The 24,996-nt window shown below is 38.9% G+C and overlaps 1 protein-coding gene across 4 annotated transcripts in view; it reads right to left on the reverse strand.

The window, feature by feature from the left end:
* IGF2BP3 (insulin like growth factor 2 mRNA binding protein 3) overlaps positions 1 to 24,996 on the reverse strand; it is a 152,762-nt gene that overhangs the window by 22,352 nt on the left and 105,414 nt on the right. For all 4 annotated transcript variants that reach the window (XM_073898969.1, XM_025873014.2, XM_025873013.2 and 1 more), the window contains exons 4-10: positions 23,463 to 23,514; positions 23,305 to 23,368; positions 13,978 to 14,259; positions 9,601 to 9,735; positions 8,006 to 8,128; positions 5,558 to 5,693; positions 3,893 to 4,018 (exon numbers count right to left, since the gene is read on the reverse strand). In XM_073898969.1, the coding sequence (XP_073755070.1) occupies positions 3,893 to 4,018; positions 5,558 to 5,693; positions 8,006 to 8,128; positions 9,601 to 9,735; positions 13,978 to 14,259; positions 23,305 to 23,368; positions 23,463 to 23,514 (918 nt within the window). The remainder of the gene's footprint in view (positions 1 to 3,892; positions 4,019 to 5,557; positions 5,694 to 8,005; positions 8,129 to 9,600; positions 9,736 to 13,977; positions 14,260 to 23,304; positions 23,369 to 23,462; positions 23,515 to 24,996) is intronic.

Raw genomic sequence — 24,996 nt, forward strand, 5'->3', positions numbered from 1 at the left:
AATAGTACAAAGCTCCCATTAATAATTACCTTTAATTACAACTTTTGTAAACATATATACCAAATTTCCAAGACAGGATTATATACCTATGTATTTCTAAGAGGAAAGGCAATTGCGAGCACATATTTTTTGAAATCCACAAAAACAAAGATTTATTCCATTCTGGAGAAAAGGGTAGATTACAGGAGTAGTTCTCCGGATAATTGCTGACACATTCTTTGAGGTCTAAGACTAATATGCAGAGATAAAGTTAGCAGGTTTAAATCTACAGAAAAATCACAAGAACACACTCATCTACAGCAAACACATGCAATATACCCATAATTTATCAACCATTCCACCTAGATAGATGATAGATTTGTCTTCTTTCTTAGCACTGTTTTGAATGCTACCTCCTACACCAATTTAGAGAAATGTCCATGTGTGAAGGTGGGGATTCTATTATACCACTGCCTACGTATATGTAGAATAAAATGCCCACTTGAATTCTGCAAAGAACTTGGGATTGTTAAGATTGTCCACATTTTATCCGTTTAGGAAGAGACTTTCCCTTCCTTCCCCTGAAACCACCAGCCCTCAGGGGTTTCTGCCATTACTACCGGCAGCTTCTCCATCTTCTGATCTCATTGGCTGCTTCTATACCTAGCTGATTTAGTTCTAAAGTCTCAGGAAAAGCAAAGACCACCTATTCCAGTGGGATCTTCCTTACATTTACTTTTGATTCGCTTTTATTAAAGATCACTGACCCTCTTACCCCATTCTTAAAATGAAACAAAATCTCTACTTGCTTCAGTCACTCAGATATTTAAAATCATAAAAAATCCTTTGGAAATAATGTTTTTAACATACTCTCCCTTCTCTTAAAAGAATCCTAATTTTTCTTAGAACACAATCCATTACACAGAACTGTATCACTAAATTACAAAACTGAATAAATCTAGATAATATTCCTCTTATTTATGTATCTTAAAAATAGCTACCTAACAATTCACTTTAGGAATTTCTGCACTGAAGCAGCCACATAAGTGTAAAGGACAGAATGTTCTGTAATGCTACCAGTTGTAATGTGAGAAGCTTTACTGATCATGATATGTAACCAGTAGAGAGAAAAGAATTTAAATAACACTTCAGTTTACAAATTGGGAAAGTGAGGGACAGACAGATAAGGGGGCATGTCCAAAGAGAAAGCTAGTTTAGGGCAGCTAGCAGAGATGCAGTTTACATAAGAACTTCTTCAGCACAGAGTTACTTTAAATAATCAGCTCCTTGTCACTTTTAATCAGTGCTGTTTTACACAGAAGTGTCAGGGATACATGTGCCCTAAACTCAGTAATAGGACAAATGCATCTATTTATAATAAAGAAAATAGCAGCCATTATTAGATGTTAAGTCCATATTCTCTCAAATTCCTGTTTTAGGCTTACTATTACCCTCCTCTTAAACTTTTTATATTATTGAATTATGTAAAAACTAGAAATGCCTAACTCGAGAGAAGAGTCCTTAGAGATAATTCATCTATTTTAGTTTCTTCAATGCGCAGGTGAGAAAACAAACGCAGAGGGAAAAGGAGAGTGACCTATGGCGATATAAAGCGCAGGCAGAGCTGGGCTGGTCTCTCATGGTTTGTCTCCCCCTCCAATTTCCCCCCTTCATTTTTCCCTTCCTTCTCCTAATGTCCTCCATGAGGAAAGGACTTTTAAAAGGCTTCCTTCAAAAAAATAAAAAATTAAAAAATAAAAGGCTTCCTTCATCTTTAACTTCACTTGGAAGTTAACTGCTTTGAAAGGTCAATAAAGGGGCACCTGGGTGGCTCAGTCGGTGAAGCGTCTGCCTTGGCCCAGGTCCTGATCTCAGGGTCCTGGAATCAAGCCCTGTGTTGGGCTCTCACCCCAGGGATCCTTACCCCAGCCCCTTTCAGCATCAAGGTACACACAAGTCAGATACTTCACAGCACCTTTAGCTGTGTTGGAAAGCTTCAGATAATGCATGATGTATCTATTCACACTGACGTGGAGTTGAAATTTTGATCCCTATCCATAGTTTAATGGGCTTTGTTATATGGATTCTGGCACCAAACATGTTCGGAGTGGCAGGTGAGTTGCAGGGGAAGATGCAAATGTTGCTGATCATGAAGGCAGAAACACTGCAAGAGGCCAAAAGTGAAGAACATCTAACACAGTCTGGTGGTTAAGGACAGGCCAAGGAAATTCTCCTTCATAAAGGGATAAAATATGAACAATCTTAGCAATCTGTGTTCTCTATACAATTCCAGAAGCATTTTACTCTACACATAGTCTAGGCAGTGTTATAATGGAATGCCCAACGAATTCCAGCTGGACATTTTCCTAAATTGGTATAGGAGGCACTACTCAAACCATCTAGTATAGAAGAGTCAAACAGGAAGGGAGAGAAGTAAAAACAAATCCATGATGGAAGATCCTAGAATGATGCTAAATTTATTTCACATGACTGTCTACCTCCAGTTATCATTGACTATGCAAGAGAATTGTGAACTACTTTCCCAAAAAATTACTATGTAAAGTATCTGCTATGCTGCAATTATTTTTATACTATCACTGGTCTCCCATTTTTGAAACCTCAGAGAAAATGCTCTTCTTAAAAAGCAAATATAAAAATAAGGTTTCTTTCTTAACAGTCTACCTCTTTACAAACAAATAAAAGCTGTTTAATGGTTGCGCACACACATACGTAATAGACCTGTGAGCAAAACTATCTTGAGTTCACTGTTTAAAAAGCACACTCAAGGGACGCCTGGGTGGCTCAGTCAGTTAAGCGTCTGCTTTCAGCTCAGGTCATGATCCCAGGGTCCCGGGATCGGCGGAGAGACTGCTTCTCCCTCTCCCTCTGCTGCTCCCCCTACTTGTGCTTTCTCTTTCTCTCTGATAAATAAATATTTAAAAAATAAATTAAAAAGCACACTCAAAATGGAAAACATGTATTAACCTTTAAAAAAAATTTTTATTTATTTGAGAAAAAGAGTATGCACTAAGAGAGCATATTGGGGGGTGGTGGGGAGGCAGGCTACCTGCTGTGCAGGGAGCCCAACACGGGGCTTGATTCCAGGACCCTGAGATCAGGACCTGGGCCAAAGGCAGACGCTTCACCGACTGAGCCACCCAGGCGCCCCTTTATTGACCTTTCAAAGCAGTTAACTTCCAAGTGAAGTTAAAAGATGAAGGAAGCTTTTTATTTTTTAATTTTTTTTTTTGAAGGAAGCCTTTTAAAAGTTCTTTCCTCATGAAGGACATTAGGCAAAGGAAGGGAAAAATGAAGGGGGGGAATCGGAGGGGGAGACAAACCATGAGAGACGATGGACTCTGAGAAACAAAGAGAGGGTGTTAGAGGGGAGGGGAGTTGGGGGGGGTGAGCCTGGTGATGGGTATTAAGGAGGGCACATACTGCGTGGAGCACTGGGTGTTATATGCAAACAATGAATCGTGGATCACTACATCAAAAAGTATGATGTATTGTATGGTGACTAACATAACATAATAAAATAAAATTAAATTAAATTAAAACAAAAAGTCCTTTCCTTCAATTTTTAGAAATAACTTCTCCCCCCCCCGCCACCAAGTCTCAACCATTTCTTTTGGCATTTAAAAACCAATGTTGACAACCCTACCACCCCAAAACTTCAAAAGGTAATTCACATGTCCACTCTACAAAGGGGTAGGAAAAAAGGTTCCACTGACAGGAACTGGAAAGCATGTGCTGGCTCCCAACTGATAGATCATATGGGAACCAGGTTTTACATGAGAATTTGTCCCAATGAGCATTTAATGTCACATGGCTTGAGGGCAACAAAGTCTGACTGTGGCCCTCTGACTGCATCCCACTCAACCACACAGAAAGCCAAGGTACATTATCTTACCTCAAACTGTGGGTAAGGAGGAGTCATAGCTGAAGGGGGCCCTGAGGTGGGAGGTGGCATCCCTGAAGTGGGTGGGAACAGACCCAAGGCATTCAGATTTAATCCAGGAATTAAATGTGCTTGAAGCTGCAACAGTAAAAAGGTCTCTCATTTTACAATTAAAAAATCAAGTGAGTATTTATAAGTGACAATATTCAGATTGTGACCTCTTGTCAAGAAAAAAATCATTTTATGACTCAAATTTTAGAACAAAGCAGATGTTCCATGTAATTCTACTTGAGTATTTGTTCATATTTCTTGATATTTTAAAATCCATGTGCTCGTTTGCCCCCTCTTTAATGCAAAGCTACACTACCTTTCTTAAAGCAGGAAACACACCCTCTTCCTTTCTTTAATGATCAGCTCACAGTGCTTAAACAAATATGTACTCTGTATGCTATGGGCACACAGTAAATACAAGCTGAAAAACATGCACTAGATGAAGAAGTAAGCAAACAAGATTTGTGCACTGAAAAGCAAACCAGATATACAGAACAAGCTATTAAGAGATCTTTAGTACTTGGATAAAATTTGGCAGCCATGGGTCTAAAGGCCTAAAACAAAGTCAAGATCTTTGGAAATCAGGTCCCAGCCCATGTAACTATGGCAACTAAACCTATCTTTGGAGTAGATCCAGGAGCCAGAAAGGGGATTTTGTTTTGGTTGAATTTTATAAAGATTCAGGAAGTGAGGTGGAGATGACAGAGCTGAGATGTGAGCATACTTGAGAAGCTCTTTAAAAGGTATATGGAATTGGATTTGCTCTCAAGGGACACTGAAACATCAGATGAGCAGTGATGATGAGAAGGTAGGCCAGGAAGCCAGTCATGTGGGCTAAAACAATCAGCATTCTTCTAGGCTCTTCTCTCAAAAGGTACTATCATTTCTCTATTTCCCTTCTTTTAGGTGTAGGGCCCCACTGAGGAGTGTGTTTTTCAATCATTTACTTGAAAATTCAAAATGGACTTTTGAAATGTTATATTTTCTGTATCATTCCATCCATTAAGGAATGTCAGCCGTTCACTTCAATTGCCTTCATTGTGCTAGACAAATTATTATCATTTTTAATTCGTCTCCAAGGTTTATGACTGACCAATTAAGTTTTAAATTTGAATTCTTTACAGTTGATTTTATATGCACACTATCTACTGTAATCCCAGTCCTAATCATGGAATCAGTATAACCACAGTAGCCCCATTTTACAGATGAGGAAACCAATGCTTGGGGACCAACCAAGAGAACAGAACTGTAGCTAATAAGTGATTGAGCTGGGATTCAAACTCAGTTCACATACCTACCTCTTAAGCCCATGTTCCTACTATACTAATCTTCTTCAAATTAACATTGTGTGGAAGATAGAAACCTTTTTAGGTAGGTATTAGCCTTATGTAACAGATAAGGAAGCCAAGTCTCAAAGACTAAATAATTTGCTAAAATCACAGAGAACAAAGCCTAATGTCAAAGCCTTCTTCCCAACTATCCCAGGGCACACTCACTACAGTGCTAAAAATCAACTAGAGACTCCATCTAATGCCGGCACCATTAAAGACATCAATATTTATGTAATTGACAACATCTTTTAACTGTTCATCAAAATAAAGGCATGTCCTCCATATTAAAACTAACATTCATAGAAGCAATATCATTTTCATAAGACTCCCTGATTTTCTTCATTATCTCTTCCTCAGCTTTGGCACATGTTTCAACGTTGCCTTTGACTGTAATGGTGCGCTCTGGATTATACAGCGTCAATTCCTGCAATCTGCAGAATGAAAAAGAGGAGAAAGAAAAAGAATGGAAATTACAGGAGGAAGACAGTTAATTAAACTTCAGCCACAGATGGCAACTAAAACCCAACTACGGTGCCTGGCGACATGTAAAAATGGGTGATCAGACATGAACAATGAGTAAGCCCCCCAAAGACATGAATCCAAGAACTGTAAAGCTGCAGAAGAAAATACTTCCCCCTCCTACCTTCTCAATAAAAATTACTGGGTGTACACAGTTCAATGAAGTCCATGTTTGAAACACAGTGTACTTCTTCCCAATTAAGGTGAACCTTTTTCACAATTTAACAGTGAAACAAAGAAAATGATCAGAGGGATGTACGGTTTTAGTGGAAACCAAGAACCAGACGTACATAACCTTTAATGAAGATGTTCCTAGTCTGCACTGACCAATTCTAAACTAATTGGCATTCTCATGCAATTGCATCTTCGGGGTCACCACGCAATAAATAAGCATGGAAATATTCCCAAAAAGCAAACCAGAATTCATGTATCCAAACTTCCTTTTTGCCAAAAATTTTAGAGTTTAGATCAAAGTAAGCTGGAGAAAATAACATAAATCAGTCTGTCTTGACTAAATAAAAAAAATGACCCCTTGATGATCATTAAGACCACTGAAAAGTTAGAAGACATTAGCAATATTCAGCAACTCCCTACTTGACCTAAGTCCTGCTGAAGCTTCAAAATCCACTCAGATGACATCTGAGACGCCTGAGCCTGAGCCAGTCAACAGCCTTGAGAGAAGCAATGGGAGACTCTTAGCCATGGAAAATAAGACTAAGTACATAGATTGAAAGGATACAGAAAATTGGTGTAGCTCTCCTTCATAACCGTAGTTAAAATTCTCATTTTCACTACTTAGCAGAATGTCTTAAGCTAAACTTGAGCCAGATGAATAGGTTAGTATTCCTTAACTTTTTCTCTAATTTGCTAAAAAGGTAAACATCTACACAATGAAGACTGTTTCGCAGACTAAAAAAGTTTGTTTTTCATCTCTGGTCTCACCTCTCCCCTAAGCATTTTATATTACAGGGTTTTTTTTGTTTGTTTGTTTTTAAATAGCTGCTTTAGAATAGCTTTTAAGATTTTTTTTCTCTTAAAACTCTCCCCTTTCTGGATGTAAAATTCAAGACCGGGTAGGATCATTTATTATGTGGGGTTTTTTTCCTTTACAACAAACAGGACCTTCCAAATTTCTACCTCTCCCTTCTTTGAAAACTCCTTGCTATATGAACATGTTGCCTATCTCTCTTTACCATTCTTCCTCAGTTTATCAATCTCTTCGCACCTCATCTTTTTTGGGTACTCTGCATAAACTAAGAATAGTTACCCTTAGAGAGACCTTTCCGTATAATTTCAGAGGATTCATGGACCCAAGGTGTGGCAGCCAGCTTCCAAGACGACCTACTCTCCAGTGAGTGCAGTCCTCTCCCCCACTGAGTACAGCTGACTTGTGTAAATCGTATTAGAAAACTGATAGTGTGTGATTTTGGAAGCTGTGTTATAAAAAAATGCTGCCACTTTCACCTTGCGCTTTCTTGGATAATCCACTCTGGGGGAAGACAACTACCAGTTCTTTTTTTTTTTAAGATTCTATTTATTTGACAGAGAGACCCCCAGCGAGAGAGGGAACACAAGCAGGGGGAGTGGGAGAGGGAGAAGCAGGCTTCCCGCCCAGTAGGGAGCCCGATGCGAGACTCGATCCCAGGATCCTGGGATCATGACCTGAGCCGAAGGCAGGTGCTTAATGACTGAGCCACCCAGGTGCCCCGACAACTACCAGTTCTTAAAGATACCCAATGAACCCTGTGCAGAGAACTCACACCAACAGCCAGCATGGACTTGTCACCAACATCAAAAGACCCCAAGCCAGAACCACCCAGTTAGGCTGCGCCTGAATTCCTGACCCACAGAAATTAGGTGAGCAATACCTATTTACTACTGTCTCAAGCTGTCAAATGTTGGGATAATTCATTACACAGCAATGGATAATAAACTGGGTTATATATTTCCACTTTAGGAGTATATATCAGAAAACCTAAGACTTCAGCTAGAAAATATGAATATAAAGTATTTAGTGCTTTCTACGTCTTTAGTAGGAACAGATAATGCTTTCAATATGGGTTAGACACCAACAGTAGATTAAGTTTGAGAAATAAAACCTAAGTATGGTGGTACAGGCTAGCTCAAACACCTCTAAAATGGGAGAAACTCTGCTTAATATATAACCTACAACTCAACAAAAGTGCTTGAGAATTTTCTAACTCAAAAGCAAGGCAGCACTTACGGAGATATCGTGATTTTAGTGTCAGTGTCTTGCTCAATTTTTTTAAGGTTTCTTCCCTCCTTACCAATAAGACGGCCTACAAAGTTATTATGGGCTAATATCTTCAAGGGAATCTCTTCTGTGCTGTAAGTAAAAAAGAAAAAGGTCATAAAATCAGGATAAGTAAACCTTCTCCTAGGTAAAAAGACAATATCCACTCATTAAACATTTACTTCCACCTACCATATAGGAAGCAAAATGCCAGGTAGAGTTTAAAGTCTGCTGACCTACATTCTAGTAATGCATGAATAGAGGGGCACGAAAAAAAAAAAAACCAGAAGTATTTGAAGTTAATTTTTTTTAAAAATACTTATTTGACAGAGAGAGAGACAGCGAGAGAGGGAACACAAGCAGGGGGAGTGCGAGAGGGAGAAGCAGGCTTCCCGCGGAGCAGGGAGCCCGATGTGGGGCTCGATCCCAGGACCCTGGGATCATGACCTGAGCCGAAGGCAGACACCCAACGACTGAGCCACCCAGGCGCCCCTGAAGTTAATTTTTAAAACTTTTTTTTTTTTATGCATCTCAGGGAATATCTTCCAAGGACAGATTCTCCTAGTTCACTGAAAACACATTTTACTCAAATCCATATTCCTAAATCCCCAATACCAGAACACAATGTATAAATCCAAAACCATATAATTTTGCTATAAATTTTTAAAATGCATACCTAGAGATACATGCTTAATTTACAGAAGGAACCAGAAGAAACTCAACAGTGATTACTCTTTAGGGGAAGAGTGTAAGAACAGGAAGGGGGGCTTTCACTTTTCATTGAGTACCTTTTTGAATTTCCAACTGATACCTATCACTGTTTGAAAATATCACTGGTATTATCCAGATGGTGAACTTTTTAAAATTTTTCTCTATTTTGAAAGAGAATTATAATTTTATAATATAGCAAACATATAACACCTTATAACTAAAATATATTTAATACATGTTAAAGGTCCCTACAAATTAAGTGCTGTTGATTAGGTCCCCAGGCTAACTCCAGTACCTTATTCTGGACTCTCCTTTTAGGGTAACATTGTGTTGTACACTCAAATGGCATGGAACCCAAACTCCGCTCAAAGTTCCTGTGGGATAGGCATTTAGAGTTTCAACTTGGAACACCCAAATAAATCTCTAGTTTGCCTTAGCACAGGATTAGGGATTTCTCAGCTCCTATCTTCCCTGCTGCTGCAGAGTAGGGCTGGGCACACAACACGAACAAGAGCTCCAATGAGTTCAGAATAAAGGAGTCAGGATTTGAGGCACATTTTGGGTAAATCCATGCGATACTTCTTGGTCCTTAGGTGGGCTTCCTATTCCCTAAGTGCCTTCTTCTACAGTTAGACTGTCCCCATTCATACCAGTCACCCCAAATCCAAACATGAATGAAAATAAAATCTTTTAAAGACTTATGCTTTCCAACCAAATCAATAGTGCCAACCACCGTAGCTCTTCAGGACAGGATTTCCCTGTGTTGTTCGCAATTCCTAAGAACTGTGTCTTAGAACTCCAAAATCAAACAGTATGAACATCAACCTCTTCACAGGTTAATCCTCTTTACTCACAATTTTATATCTTGAGCTTCCTTATGCATAATCTCCAGAATAGACTTACAAGCCGCAGAGGTACCTTCAGGGGTAGAGAGGATAGTAATTGACTTCTCAGCAGCACCTGCATTCTCTTTACGATGGACATCAATTCTTACGGTGAGTGCAAGGGAAGAAGAAAAGGAGAGCTGTAAGCACGTATTCACAATTACAGAGTCTGTAAGTACCACCTTCACAGTCATAAGACTTCCGGGCAAAGAGTGGATGACTCACTTCCCTCAAGAGTATAAACTCTTGATAAGCTGTCAACTTTGATGCCTTAAAGACAAATTTGAATTCCAGGAATATCCACCACCCCCCATCCCCTTTTCTCAAGTAGGCACATCTTTTCTTTCTCCCAAGCAGTATGAGCCTAATTTTTCATCTTGGTGTCACAGAGCAAACATCTCACGTCAGAAAGGCTTGGTTCAGACAAAAGGCTTTCTTCTGCTCTAAGGCAAATAGGAGCTGGAACATAAGTCAAGAGGGCCAGGGTTGGAATCCCACAAGCCACAGTGAATTCACTATGCCACACAGAATATCCACTATCCATCATATGAGACTTCGCTCATCTGTTTCTTCTTGCAAGGCTCTTTCCATATTTTTGCCTCCTTGATAGAGGAAAGTCCACAAACTAGAGAGTGATAGCAATGGAACCCCAGAAGATGGCAATTCTACTTCAAAGAAAACCAAATGGCTAATAAACACAAAATGATGTTCAACCTCCCTAGTAATCACATACAAGTCAATCAAAACAAGAGGTCATTGGGTTCCAGATCTTCAAATAGTTTAGATTAAGTGTTGGCAAGAGGATGTAAGTAGGCACTCTCACACTATGGTGTGAGTGCAGAACAAACTGGCAGGACCTGTCAAAGCAAAAACGCTTATCATCTCTTGACCCAAGAATTCTACTTTCTGTAACACCTCCTACAGATAAAGTCTCATATGTGGGCCTAAAGTGGTATTTCTCACCCTCAGCATTATTGACATTTTGAGCCAGATTAGTTCTTTGTTGCGGGGAGTTGTCCTGTGCACTGGAGGATGTTCAGCAGTATCCCTGGCCTCTACCCACTAGATGCCAATAGCATCCCCTCATCCAGTTGTGACAACCACACCGGACATAACCAAATGTCTGCTATGGGGAAAGATCACCACTGCTTAAAAACCACTGGCCTAAGAATGTTCACTGTGGCACTACTTACACAGAAAGAAAATTGGAATTATCTTTAAAATGGCCATGAGGAAGAGGTGTTTAAGTAACATGTCATCTAGCAGTGTAAAAACATGTCAAATTACAGGTACCAACATAGTACGTGAAAAACAACACTACGTATGATAGGGTTTCTCTCTTAAAGCTACACGTTAGTAGGTACGCAGAACATGTCCTATAAAGTTACATTCCCACCTTAACAATGGCTACCTCCAGGAATAAGATAAAAGGTAATCCCCTCTTTAAAAAAATTTGCATGCTGTATATTTTGAATTAAATACAAAATAAGTCTTCTGTTGTTTAAAAAGTACAAGAAAGAAAATCAACTATCTGGAAAAGTAGGTCTGGGGAAAATCAAGTACTGGTGAGTCCCTCTAGCCACTCAAACACTAGAAAACCTACAGAACTCCTGGCCATTAAGAATGACCACTTCAGGGTGCCTGGGTGGCTCAGTTGGTTGAGTGACTGCCTTCGGCTCAGATCATGATCCTGGAGTCCAGGGATTGAGTCCCACATCGGGCTCCCTGCTCGGCAGGGAGTCTGCTTCTCCCTCTGACCCTCTTCCCTCTCGTGCTCTCTGGCTCTCATTCTCTCTCTCTCAAATAAATAAATAAAATCTTAAAAAAAAAAAAAAAAAAAAAAAAGAATGACCACTTCAGGGGCACCTGGCTGGCTCAGTCAGTTAAGCGTCTGACTCTTTGATTTCGGCTCAGTTCATGATCTCAGAGTCCTGAGATCAAGCCCCATGTCAGGCTCCCTCAGGCTCCATGCTCAGTGGGGAGTTTGATTGAGAGTCTCTTTCTCCCTCTTCCTCGGCCCCTCCCCCTCTTCTCTCTCTAAAAGAAATAAAAATGAAATAAAATGTACTTGGTTTAAAAAATAAAAAGAATGACCACTTCATCACACCAATAAAGTCAAAGTTTGGATTTCATTTTCTTAAATGTTTGAAAACTGAAGTTTATCTCAGAATTAAAACCTAGACCTAAAAATAAGGGCAATGAGTAGGTGGGGGGATGGGTGAGATAAAGGGCACACTTAACATGGTAAGCACTGAGGATGTTTGCAATTGTTGAATCATTATATTGTATACCTGAAAATAATGTAACACTGTATTGTAATTACACTTCAATTTAAAAAAATTTCCAAACTCTTAGAAAAAAAGAAAAAGGCAATATAAAAATGAAACAAATAAGCGACATTTAGAAATAATTAGATGTGCCTTAGGTAACAGTCCCAATCTCAGGAACCATCTTTCCAACCACTGTTTCAATCCCCCATCACTGTAAATTATAGCTTATCTTCTAGTAGGTAACATGTTAATCTCTCTCCTTCTAGTTTATTTCCACCCATTCACAGTGTTAAGGATTATAAAACTCTGATCCTCTGAGAGAAGGAATATTGCTTTACAGATCAGGGTAGCCCTCTGAGACCATTCCAGAAACAGAGGATCTAATAATGACTAGTTTCAACGGCAAGAGTTAATTAAATCCACTGGCAGAACTCTGCAAATGAATCATCGGATATAACAAAAATTGCTTCCCTTCCCTCTCCATCCTCCATCTTCCTGCCTTAAATAAAACAAACAGTTCAATTTAAATCATAGAAGCCCTTTCCTCTGACAAGGAAATGAGTAGCTTTAAAAGGAAAACTCTAATCTGCCACACGACAAGGGAGGGAAACCATTTAATAATTAGTTTCTGCAGGTAACAGTGGATCAAGAAAAGCAAGGAGCCCTTGAATTTTAATATTAAAACCAGGCAAATTTAAGATTAAAAATGATCCCAACTATGGTTCAACTGTCTTCCCCACTCCCTACATGATGAAGTCAAAGACCATTGATTTAGCACAAAGGTAATCCATATCCAACATCTCCTGCTTCAAAGCAGGGGAAGGCTGGGGAAGGCAGGATCAGACATCACTCTGCAGGTAGAGTGGGCGTGCAACACCACTAAGCACAGTTCATTTTGGTTCTGCATGAGAAATGAGTCCACTAGTTCAACACAGGCATGGTCCCTATGATAAATATGGATATCCTCTTAAGCCTATTGGAACAAACATACATAAGCAAGATATACACAGCACTATAGTTGTACTTTCAGGAAAAGACTGCTTAATTGCTTGGACCACATAAAATGAAATCATTTTCCTTACTAAAGTTAAAAGGCAAAATAAACCATTCTCATCTCTGTAGCTGGGCCAAGGCCATTTCCATACTCTTTTGCATACAATGACACGGCCACTTCTCCCCAGTGCACTCACTGTTCTTCAGGAAATATGGAATATGCTGTCCCAGAGATGTGCCTAGTGCACTTTAAAGAACAGGGGTGAAGACAGTTCATTGCTAAGCTTCTTTGGGTCAAAATCTCCACATACAGCCTAAAAGGATGGTTAATAAAGCAGAACAACTAATATATAATTCGTTGAAGCTTTTAAATTGATAGAGTATCTTAGACATATTTTAAGGGCATTGAGCATAATTTACATCCAGTCATTTCATTCATTTGACAAATATGAGAGCCTTCTACATACCAGACAAGGTGTCAGCACTGGGGCTACTGTCTGTTTATAGCTCCTGCTTTCTACTCCTGCAAAGCTAGCTCCAATGTTTAATGGAGAATCTTCCATTCCCTTAAAATTTTCCTATTAAAGCTATCAAACATCCTTAAAAAAAAAAGTCAATCTAACTACATGGCTTAATCACAGGATAAGTTTGGAACATAAGCTGGATGATTTTTTACTGAAATAAAGCAAGACTGAAAACCGTCTCTGTACCGGACCCCAGAAAATTCCTTCCTATAACACCGAAGGCAGGTATCCCAGGGGATGGTGGTGTGGATAGGAGAGCAGAAAATAACCAAGAAGTGGCCCTTTTGTTCATCAGTGCCTCCCCCATCAGAAAGGGATTGGGGATCGTTTTCCACTCATGTATGCAAATTTGAAGTTCTCTTGGCGATTAAGCTTAAGCCTCAGATTTACATAAAATGAACACTAAGACATCAAATCACAAGGGTTTTCCAGATTCCCAAGTACTGTGCAAGGAAGGATCACAGCCACACTCAGAAGGACACCCAGTACCAGAACAACTTACTCTGTTAAGATTCAAAGGGAAAAACATTAATACCCACTGCAGCCTCACTAATACTCACTTAGACTGAGTCTGTTTGGTAATGTTCCGAATGGTGGCACCTTCTTTTCCTATTATGGCTCCAACAAACTGGGTGGGGACCAGCAGGCGTAGAGGCAAGTCACACGGTTTCTGCTTGGAGACTGATCCTGGAGACCCCTGCCTCGATGAGCCCCTCTGCCCAAACCCACGGCGACCTCGGGGCTGCTGCAAGGGGTTCTGCTGGGCAGCAGTTTCATCAGGGATGTAGGCCACTTTCAACGTGAAGCTCTCCAACTGGAATCCATTCAGTTTGTCTAATGCTCTGGAAAATGACAAAGAGCAGAGTACAGGAAGAGAAATTGAGCTCTAGAAACCTTTCAGCAAAGCAATACCCATCTCTTCCACTCAGGATTACTACCTCTGAAACTTCTGAATAAAGCCACTGAACAAGTAGCAAACTCCTAACACATGTAACCCAACCTCCAAACACACACACACACACACGTGCATGGAAGAAAAGACCAAGCTTCCAAAGAGAACATATTTACCACCTACCAATGAAAAGTAGAAAATAAAAAAGCTTAATCAAAAGAGCTTGACAAAATGTTACTACCTGTGAGGTTAGGAACAGCTTATGAGTACCCGAACAGCAAGAGAAGTGAGTGGACAGTCTTTGTCTTGTCTTGTTTTTCCGAATCAGAATGGAAAAGACATTACAAATGTGTACCTCCCTCACTTCACCCTCTTAAGAAATACAAATATTAAAACATTTTAAGAATTTAAGGACAAGTATCCCTAAACCACTCAACAGGAGATTCACAGAAGTTAATACTCAAGATAATCAATCAGTCAATAAATTCTAAATTCTCAGTGCCTATTATGAGCAAGTCCCTGAGAAAATAGCAGTCCTGACCTTGTGGAATTTATGATCTGATTTGGGGCAGAGAGACAGGGGTGCTGGTGAACCAAAAAGAGCAAATGAAGCTATTTTCTACTTTATCTATCCATCCATCCGTGCATCCATGCATCCATTTATCCACCCATCTCTATATTTGGAAAGGAGCTCTTTTTCATCATTTTAAACCTTACTATGGAAAAGTACCCAATCTTTAGCTTACACCTCAATGAATTTTCTTAAGGTGAACATGCATATCCAGATCCAGAACTAGGACATACCAATGCCCCAGAAGCCCCACCAGGACCTCTTTTCAGTAATTACCCCTCCCCTAGATTTTTTTCTTTTTTTACACAATAGATTAATTTTGCCTATTTCAAACTTCTGTATTAATAAGTATACATGAGTATACATTAGGTACTATCATGCCTAGCATCTTCTACTTATGTTTGTAACATTCATCTACATTGTGTTCTATATTACCTACATATTTTATAAGTGGATAACTCAACAAAAAATTGATAGAGAAGATATGGCCAAGATTTTAAAAGCACACATAAACACTCTTAAGAATATACACTCCCCAGTACACAACAAAATTAAAAACATATAAAGGCCCCACACTTTTTCTCTAGGGTTATACAAAGTCTTTGCTCAGATTCTGTTCCAATGGGCACTGAGATCAGCTCAGGCAGGGAACAAAAAACAGGCATGAAGCAGTTTCTCTCCAGTTGCTCAGAGTGGTCATTTCTTGTTCACATACTGTTTTCCTTATTTGCAGATTCAGTTTCTGACTTGGATGCTAAGGGGAAAAAAGCAGTAGTTCTAACACCAAAAGGGTACCATAAGTATGCAATTGGCAGACAGGCCTAGGCAAGTAGAGAGGGTGTGATGTTCTTGGGACCCCCTAATTCTGCCCTCTCTTCTTACTTGAATCCTCTGCTGCATCACTGTCCTACAGTGCCTAGAGCGCAGAATGAACTCAGATTACAAGACATCCCAATCAAGGAGAAATATACAAGTAACAAGAAATTTCTCTGTCCCCATCATCAACCCCCCAAGACCCTTCCCAGAATCACTGTTAACTGAACATCTCTGCAAACAGACCAGTACTTTCCATACATTTACACGTGTGTATGTGTTCAGTACCCTGTTTAAAAGCATCATTGAACCTGAAACTAATGTGACATTGTGTCAACTATACTCAAATTTTAAAAAGCTTTTTAAGAGGTACAAAATTTCAGTTTTAAGTACTATGGATATAATATACAACATATTAACAGTTAACTCTGCTGTTTGGCTTATTTGACAGTTGTTAAGAGAGAAGATTCTGAACATTCTCATCAGGAGGAAAAATTGTTTCTCTTTTTTTTAATCTATGAGATGCCCAATATTAACTAGTTTACCTTGGTTATCATTTCATCATATATGTAAGTCAAATCATGATGTACCCCTTAAACTTACAGTGTTTTGTCAATTATTTCTCAATAAAACTGGTAAATAAGAAAAATTATAAATTATACCCACAAATACACACGTATACATTTGAACACAAATATAGAAAAGAACAGTGCGTGGCTTCTAAATTATCAATAGTTTAGTCATTTTTTAATTAAAAATTGCTTTACGATACCTTAAAAAATAAAAGCATAATTGAGATCTTATCATAAATGTTTCCGGTCTTGCGTCCCCCCCCACCCCAAATACAATATATCTTGGGATATTTCTCAGTGAGTTCTATTTCAGAGGATGTTCTTTTCTTTTTTTTTTTTTTTAAGATTTTATTTATTTATTTGACAGACAGAGAAAGAGGATGAGCAGGGAGGAGCGGGGGGTGAGGGGGAGAGGGAGAAGCAGGCTCCCTGCTGACACTACGTGGGGCTCGACCCCAGGACCCTGGGATCATGACCTGAGCCGAAGGCAGACGCTTAACTGACTGAGCCACCCAAGTGTCCCAGACAGCATTCTTTTCTTAAGTTTCACAGGGTGATAGCAGCACACACAGCACCAACTTTTATCAATGCTCTGATAACAGAACCTTAGGTTAACACATTGTTCCTTTCTCCTTCTCCTCTTTTTCCTTAAGGAAAATGTGGATTAAGGGCCAAAAAATATTTTGGTTATTTCTCAAAGATGACAACAGCTGAGAAATTTTGTTAACATTTATGAGGTATACTTATTATAGAAAGCTGGGATTGCATACAAGTTTCAACCAATTAGATATTCATTCAAAGCAACTTTTAACTTTTTCAAAGGCCATGGTGAAACAAATCACTGACGGTTCTTTCAAAAGCATAGGGAAAGGGGTGCCTGGGTGGCTCAGTCAGTTAATAAGCACCCAACTCTTGATTTTGGCTCAGGTCATGATTTCAGGGTTGTGAGATCAGTTCTGCATTCTGTATCAGGCTCTGTGCTCAGTGGGGAGTCTGCTTCTCTCCCTCTCTCTCCCCCTCTCTGCCCCTTCCCCCGCAACTCATGTGCACATGCGCACACACGCTCTCTCTCAAATAAATCTTTTAAAAATAATAAGGAAATAAAAATAAGGAATGCAATAATGAAGGAATCAACTATATCTGTGGGCATAAAGGCAATACAGTTTGCTATAATATCCTTTCCCACTATAAACTGAATATTGCTAACTTCAGAAGAAAAGTAGTAAAATTTGTGGAGATAAGTCAGTAATGTTACCAAAAAAAGGTAAGTAACTTCTTTCTTGAGAGAAAGGACCATACACAGACAGACATAGACCTCCTCCTCCATGGGGATACAGACATGTAAATCACCAGCCACTTCTAAGTATTCTGAGGCTATCTAAAATAAAGTCACACTTATCCCCAAGAAATAGCCCTCTCAACTTCGCATAAACTCACTTCCAAACTTCACTGTTTTGCTTTAAAAAAAAGATTTTTGAGAGGGAAAGAAAGGTCAGACAGCATGGTGCTTCGGTACCCAGTGCATAGCCTGGGTCCTCAATGCTCCAAACTCAGACTGTTCCTGTCAGAGAGCATTCAGTACATACTCTGTGTATTCCACTGTCTAACCGCCAACTAAGAGTTCTGGAGCCCTCAAACCACAATGCTCCAAACTTGGATATAGCTGGAAAAGTACAGGAGTAACCTAACTGCAAACAAAGGATTCCTTACAATTGGAGATTGTTGTCAATTACTGTAGCCTTTTTATGCCCAAAGTTTAAAATTCAGTTATGTCATCAGGTGGTCTGCTGAGTTTATGAGACCAACATTATAATATTTTCACCAAACCTGCTGCAAATGCAAGATGTATGATAAACAATTATCATAATTACTCAAAACACATGTGTTTCAGTTCAGCGAAACTCAAGGATGTTTATCAAGCAAGCACAACCTCAGGATCCTGTTTCCCATCATTACAAGACTGCTCTGATGTGATTTTAAGAGTCATTCAGAAGGAGGTAAATAGTTTTGCTAGGGGTAGCACTTAATCACATTGATAAGTTTATCAGGGCAAGTCACAGTGTACAGCTGAAAGGGCCTTTAGACAGAGAATTAGTAGTTTAACTCAAGGATGAGGAAGAGGGAGGTAAAGAAGAATTGAGGCCCAGAGAAGTTAAACTTATCCAAGAAAACACACATACAGTTCTGAGTAGTACAAAAGAAGATGGACCAAGGACCAGAATTCTAATCAACTTGAATAATAAGTAGCCAAGTAACCTTGGAAAGGTCGTTTTCTTGTTTGGCATTAGCCTCCTCACTGACAAAACTAACAGATTTATAGTCCCTTTAAACTCTAAAACTCCAGACCTCACTAGTGTATATCACATAGTTCTGAACAAAATGAGGTTTAGCCATTACTGAAAAGTCAAACCATTCTGTTTTCTCCTTGTAGGAAGAATAAGAGGTTAAAAAAAAAAAAAAAGAGGTTGAGACATACAATTCTGCTATAATTAGTAAACATCTGGTAATATACCATTGCAGGGATGCAACATAAGGCAACTATTATGGACAAAAACCAAATATTTACCTGCAAAGGAATTTATTACTAAACTGGTTCTAAAAGCAAAAAAAGCAACCTCCAACAACCTAGATACGCAGTAGAGAGCTGGATACATAGAGACTGTGGTAGGAACAAAATATTACACAGAGATTACAAACGGTATAAATATGTTAGTGGCAAGACAATCTGCAATACTGCACAAAATTATCTTTTGTCACTTTTTAAGTTATGACGGGACAATGTCTACCAAACTTGATGACAAACATAAATGTTATCTTAAATGGCAAAATGGCAAGAAATCCCACTGTTTTTACTGCTTTATCAGTCATTTCTTTTTCCAGAATAAATCTTCTGTTTACATAATTTTCAAAGTTTAGGGTCAATTTCCTCCCCCTCAGCCATCAGTCACATTGTTTCAAACACTTCTTCAAATGGATGTAAAAGCATCTGCAATGCTAGCTTCAAACTATAAATAGACTGTATTCCTATTCCCTAATAAAAACATCAACATCAGAAGTAAGAACCCTAAAGAAAAGGAAGTATAAGAACTACAGAAATGCCTACAAATTCTGAAGGGTTATTTCTGTCACACATGACAAGCCTTCCAATGAGTAATGTCTGTCTTTGCATCATCTAAGCGTCCCCAGAGAACAGAGGCAACAGGGGGATCCAGAGACCCAAGCCTCTCTTGCTCCGAGACACAAGAAATACTGAAATACAGACTTCTGTTTTTAATGATTTTTTAAAAATTTTCATCATTGTTACCCATTTTATTATTTTAACAAATTAGTAATTCAAGACTTATGATTAAAACTAATGTATGTATTTCCTAGCAATGTATGCATTATTAACCTTTGATTTTTCTTAGCCAGAAGGTGGCAGGAATTTCCATGTTAAATTCTAGAGACAGCCTTACTGAAGAATCCTCTTAAAAGTGGCATTCATAGAGCTGTAAGTAACAAAGAGGCAGCCACAAATGTTTTGAAACCAGGACCTGATCTCCTGAGTATCGGTGGCCAGTCATTATCTGAAATGAAGTATACTATATAATAAATAATAGGGTATTAGCAGCAGTAATGAAAAATGTTAGGAAAATGCATAATAGCTGCTACCTTTAGAGCTCTTACTACCTTTTAGGTATTATCACAAGTGTTTTGGAGGCATTATGTGAGTTTCTCTGAACAGTTTCATGAGCTAAGGACTATAATTACTCCCATCTTACAAGATGGGGGTGAACTAAAATAGATTCATCTGGCCAGAGTCACAGTGAGAAAAGTGGTGGCGCAGAGTCCATTCCATGGAACTGGACTCTGGAATATAGTGTCCACCCTCTTCTCCCACCTGTGCAAGCACATCCCAGTTCTGTGCACTCTCGGGTAATATAGATGCTAAGCAAAGAAGTCAAATGAGATTATCGATCCCCGCCCCCCGCCCCCCCGCCGTTACCTGAAGGCATAAGCTTTGGATGGCTGCCAAGGAAAGGGTGTGGAGAAATCACATCAGGCTAGTGTAGGCAGCAGACGGTCATACTGGAGCCCAGAGAGCAGACAACCAGGCTTCAGGGGAGCAAGTCCTAGAGGGACCAATCTTCCCCAGCTCAACCTACTTCAAGCTGCTCTAGAAGCAACCCAGAAACAGAGGGTTGAAGGTGAGGCCCTCTTTACTGGGTGTCTATGTGTCAGGCCACTTGATAAGACCGTTTTCTATAAGTATGTGTGTACATGCATGAATATATTTGTTTGTCAACCCTCGTTTTGCAGCTGAGAAAACTGAAAATCAGAGAGGTCAAGGTTACAGTCAGAGCTGTCTGACTCCAGAATCCATGCTTTCTCCACTACATCCAATGCCTCTCAAGATAAATTCTCCTCACAGAACAAGAATGTACTCCACATCTTTTTTAAAAACTTACTAGAGAACTTTAATGGACAATTTTCATAACATGGTTTCACAAAACTGGTTTTTTTCCCCATTTTTTAAGTCTACTAACTTTCTCTGAATATGCCATTATTTTCTAATTCTCTTAGAACTCAGGAATTCTTGAGGGGGAGAAACCCCAATATGCTTGTAAGGAAACAACTTGGGCAGGAATTGATCCCCCTCCATTACTCTCTTTCACCACAGGGACGTATATCCTTGAGGATAGTGACTTTGCCTTTAAATTCACCGGTATCTTTTGGTCAATAGTTGATAATCAATAACTCCTGGCTGATTAACTATTAGAATAAGGGATATGATAACTATTTCCCTCACTGAAATGCCCAATTTATTTGTTTAGGTTACCTAATTTATTAAATTACAAATTCCTAACAGTCTTTGGGATCAACAGGAGCCTGCCAATTTCTAACAACCACTACCAAGTACCTTTAGACTAAAATGTCCCTGCATTCGCATTGCTGTCACGTTTGGATCCATGTCCGCAGTGACTGTGCCTTGACTGGCCACTCTACACCTCCCGCACTTGTACTCTTCTTAGCCGGTTGGGGTACTTTTTTTAAGAGGGAGGGGAGTGCTAAATGTCAGCCTGTCCCTACTTAAATTCCTCTATGTTTCTTCAAAGCTGCATGAGTTATGTCTCCTTATAACTAACTGTTGAATTTAGTATTTCCCCCTTTACCCAGCCTCACCTAAGTTTTCAAATAGACAGCTAGAACAGGCCTCTGTCTCCAAATATCTTCAGGTTTAACATGTTATCTCATATTTTCCATCTAACAGGGAGTTGACTCTACCAAGTATTCATTAAAGATCTTTGTAGAGACTGAAATACAGAGATAAAATGGAGCCTTCTATTCTGACCGCCCTCACTCTGATGCCCCAATCTACTTTCCTGTATTTCCCCTTACACGATATGGCTGAAGAAAAGGTTGTTTTTTTTTCTTTTTAAAGCCAGTTTTACAACTTATACCACAATTTCTGTAATATTCAAACACCTCATATAAGCTTAAATTTTTTCAAATGAAGATACAAACAGAGGGAAAAATAGGGTGCTTTTAAACATATTCAAAGTTTCACGTTAAAACATTAAAAGTGAATTCCATTAAGTCTCATTTAGGAGAAAAAAAATGAAATTAACATAATTAATTACTACTTTTTACCCACTAGATCAGCAAAGTTTGATGAAGCCCCATGTTAGGGAGAATAAAGAGAAACAGACTCACAGTGCTGATGGGAATTTGAAGTATTTCAAACTCCATGAAGGATAATTTGCCAATATCCAACAAAAAAGAAAGCAGATACATCTAGACTTAGCAAATCCAGTTCTAGTAATTTAACCTGTAGCCATGTTCACACACATGCAAAATGACATGAACAAAGGGATTCACTACAGCACTGTTCATAACTGCTGGAAACTTAAGACAACTTAATATCCAATCTGGGACTAAGTAAGTCATAAATGTATTTACATGTACGAAACAGTCAAATGTTAGGGTATCACGTGTATGAAGAGGAAATATACACACATTTGTCTTCTGTGTAGTTATCTCCAAGGAAGGCAACAAAGTGACTGGGGACAATACTGGAAAGAAGATTTACATCTTTGTGCCTCTAAAAATTTGAACCATGTTAGTATTACCAATTTAAAAAATAAGTCCCATTTGTGTTATGTAAATCCCCACCTCCTTCCCAGCCCTGTCTTTCCTTTCATCGTCCTTCCTTGAATGGGTGCTGCCTTTGTAACCCAGCTCTGTTCCCACCCATGAAACTGGTTTCACCTTTCCCTTTTAGGGCTGAGGGTCAGCAAGCATGGTAATGGTTTCTCCTCTCACCTCTACACACGCAGAGGACAGGCAGTCTGCTCCTGCCTGTACTGTATCTAGAGGCAGTTAAGGCTTCCATGGTCTACGGACACTCAGCACGTTGCCATAGGCACCTCGCATGCTGTTCCTCCGCGTTTTGTGTTCTGAGGAGCTCTGTCCAAGGCAGTGTTTGTGACATCCTCATCTAGTCTAGTGCTCAGTCAGTTCATTACATCACTCCCAAGCCTACAGAATTATCTTTTCATCTGTGAAGTTCCTCCTGTCAACTGCATTGGAATCTATTTTTCAAATCTAAAGACAAATTACATTGATCCAATGTCTGCACACTCCTCTATTTAATAGTAATCATTAGAAAAATCAGTGACCAAGAAAACTTACCCAGGTGTTAGTTTAACACATGATCAACTTACCAGCTTTACATTAAATAGCAATACTGTATGTAACATACCGATAAGAAAAAAAAAGTCTTTATATAATTTGGCAAGGATCTCCAGGCCCAAAGCTTTTTGCAAATAGGATGTAATTCAGCTTCACACTGTGTCACTCTATTATTGGCATTAAAGACATATTAAAAATGTAATAAATCTTTACCAGGGCTGATTCTTATTAGACATTCAAACTTAAAAAGAATTGCAGGGTCAAACTTCGCAAAATAATACTTATTTCTGCTACCCAACCGCCCAAAATATAAGCACTGTGCTTAACCTAGTTATTACATATAGATTAAAAGTTCCAAACTGCTTACTGTCTAGCTTGGTCCTTACTGGAATAGGTTACATTTACGACTGCAGTTTCCGAGTCAGTGTTCACTAGAGGAAGAGAAAAGTGAAGAGAAAAAAAATGTTAGTTTTCTTTCTATTTCCTTCCTTTTACAAATTTGAAAGCAATTGAGAAGACATGTACCTTGCTCACAGCTTTCCACCACTCCATACTGGACTAGTAAACTATCCAGCACCTATCAGGAGGGCGAGAAAAAATTACAGATTTTCAATTTCCCAAGTTATTAACAAGGGCAGAAATATGTTTTAAAATCACAAAGTAATTGTGATGGAAATGAGCCAAAAAAAAAATTAACTGGGGTTTTGGGACTACAAAAGCAAGGGAAGGGTACCATAGAGAGCACACAGTGGGATTCTCTCTCCTGCCTATTCCCAGATCTGACTTTAAGCTCACTTCCTATGGCTAACCAAGAAGTTAAGTGGCTCAGCAAAGTATTCAAAACCATAGCCGCCTGATTCCTGAAGCTGGAGGAGAAAGAACCATGTATTTCTCATACGTATATCAACACATCATCATATGAGATAAGGCCCCAAGTCAAGTTTTATCTTAAAGATGTTCCTTTTCAAAGAACTTCCTTTCACAGCCATTATGGGCAAATGAGAACAGACTATTCTCAAGGCAGACTGGCAAAATGAAAAGAATAGTTGATTTTCTACCCGGAGTCTTAAGTTGAAGATTAAACTAACTGACCTGAAATTAATTTAACACTGTTGGAAAATGTACAATTTGAAACTGTTTTTACCATCTTTCCTGCAGCTGCATTATTATTACACTGTGCATGTTTCTCTAAAGAGAAGCTGTTAAAACAGTAACTAAATTCTTTTATAGTATAAACTGCAGATGTACATCTCATGGTCTTATCAGTATAAACCAAATTCAACTGTCCCTAGTTTCCAAGAACTGTAAAGCTTTTCTTGAAAAGTAAAACAAGTTTTTATAGTGAACCACTTACTCAACAATTTAATTGCAAAATTAAAGGACAATTCCTTGAGAATGTTTTCTGCCCCCAACACAGTAAACCATTAAGGAACACTAAATTTTTTTTTTGTTAATTCCCTAAACTTCAAAGCAATTTCTTCAAAACGAACATTTATCTCGTGTGGTATCTTTCAGTCATTTATTTTGTTTACTGATTTAAGTTTGAAATTTATAGCAAGGTTTGTCTGGGGATGCACTTTAATATTTTTCCCCATTTTAAATAGGGCTAATACCTATTTGTGAATGGAGTAGTTACCTATTTTTATACTGCAGTTTTGATGTGGTAGTGGTAGAGAAGGGGTGTAGGGAGTAGGGATAAATGCCAATATTAAATAAACACCATTCTTAATTCTTCCTAAAAGCAATTTGTTCAGTAATACATTAGTCTTCACATAGCTTATACTACCTTAACTTGTACTACTATACATATACACACTTATGTGTAAATATATACTATATACATATACACAGGCATTAAATAAGAGATATAATTTAACTTAAAAAATCAAGGAAATGTACATCAGAATTTTCACTGCGTATATTGTGGAAAGCTTAGTATTTTTGTAACAAAATTGCTTGAGGGCGCCTCGCTGGCTCAGTTGGTAGAGTATGCAACTCTTGATCTCAGGGTCCTAAGTCTGAACCCCATGTTGACTGTAGAGTTTGAAAGAAACTGCCC

The sequence above is a fragment of the Callorhinus ursinus genome, unplaced genomic scaffold (assembly GCF_003265705.2).
Source record: "Callorhinus ursinus isolate GAN/ISIS: 27379988/994484 unplaced genomic scaffold, GSC_fseal_2.0 scaffold12, whole genome shotgun sequence".
Classification (NCBI taxonomy): Eukaryota; Metazoa; Chordata; class Mammalia; order Carnivora; family Otariidae; genus Callorhinus; species Callorhinus ursinus.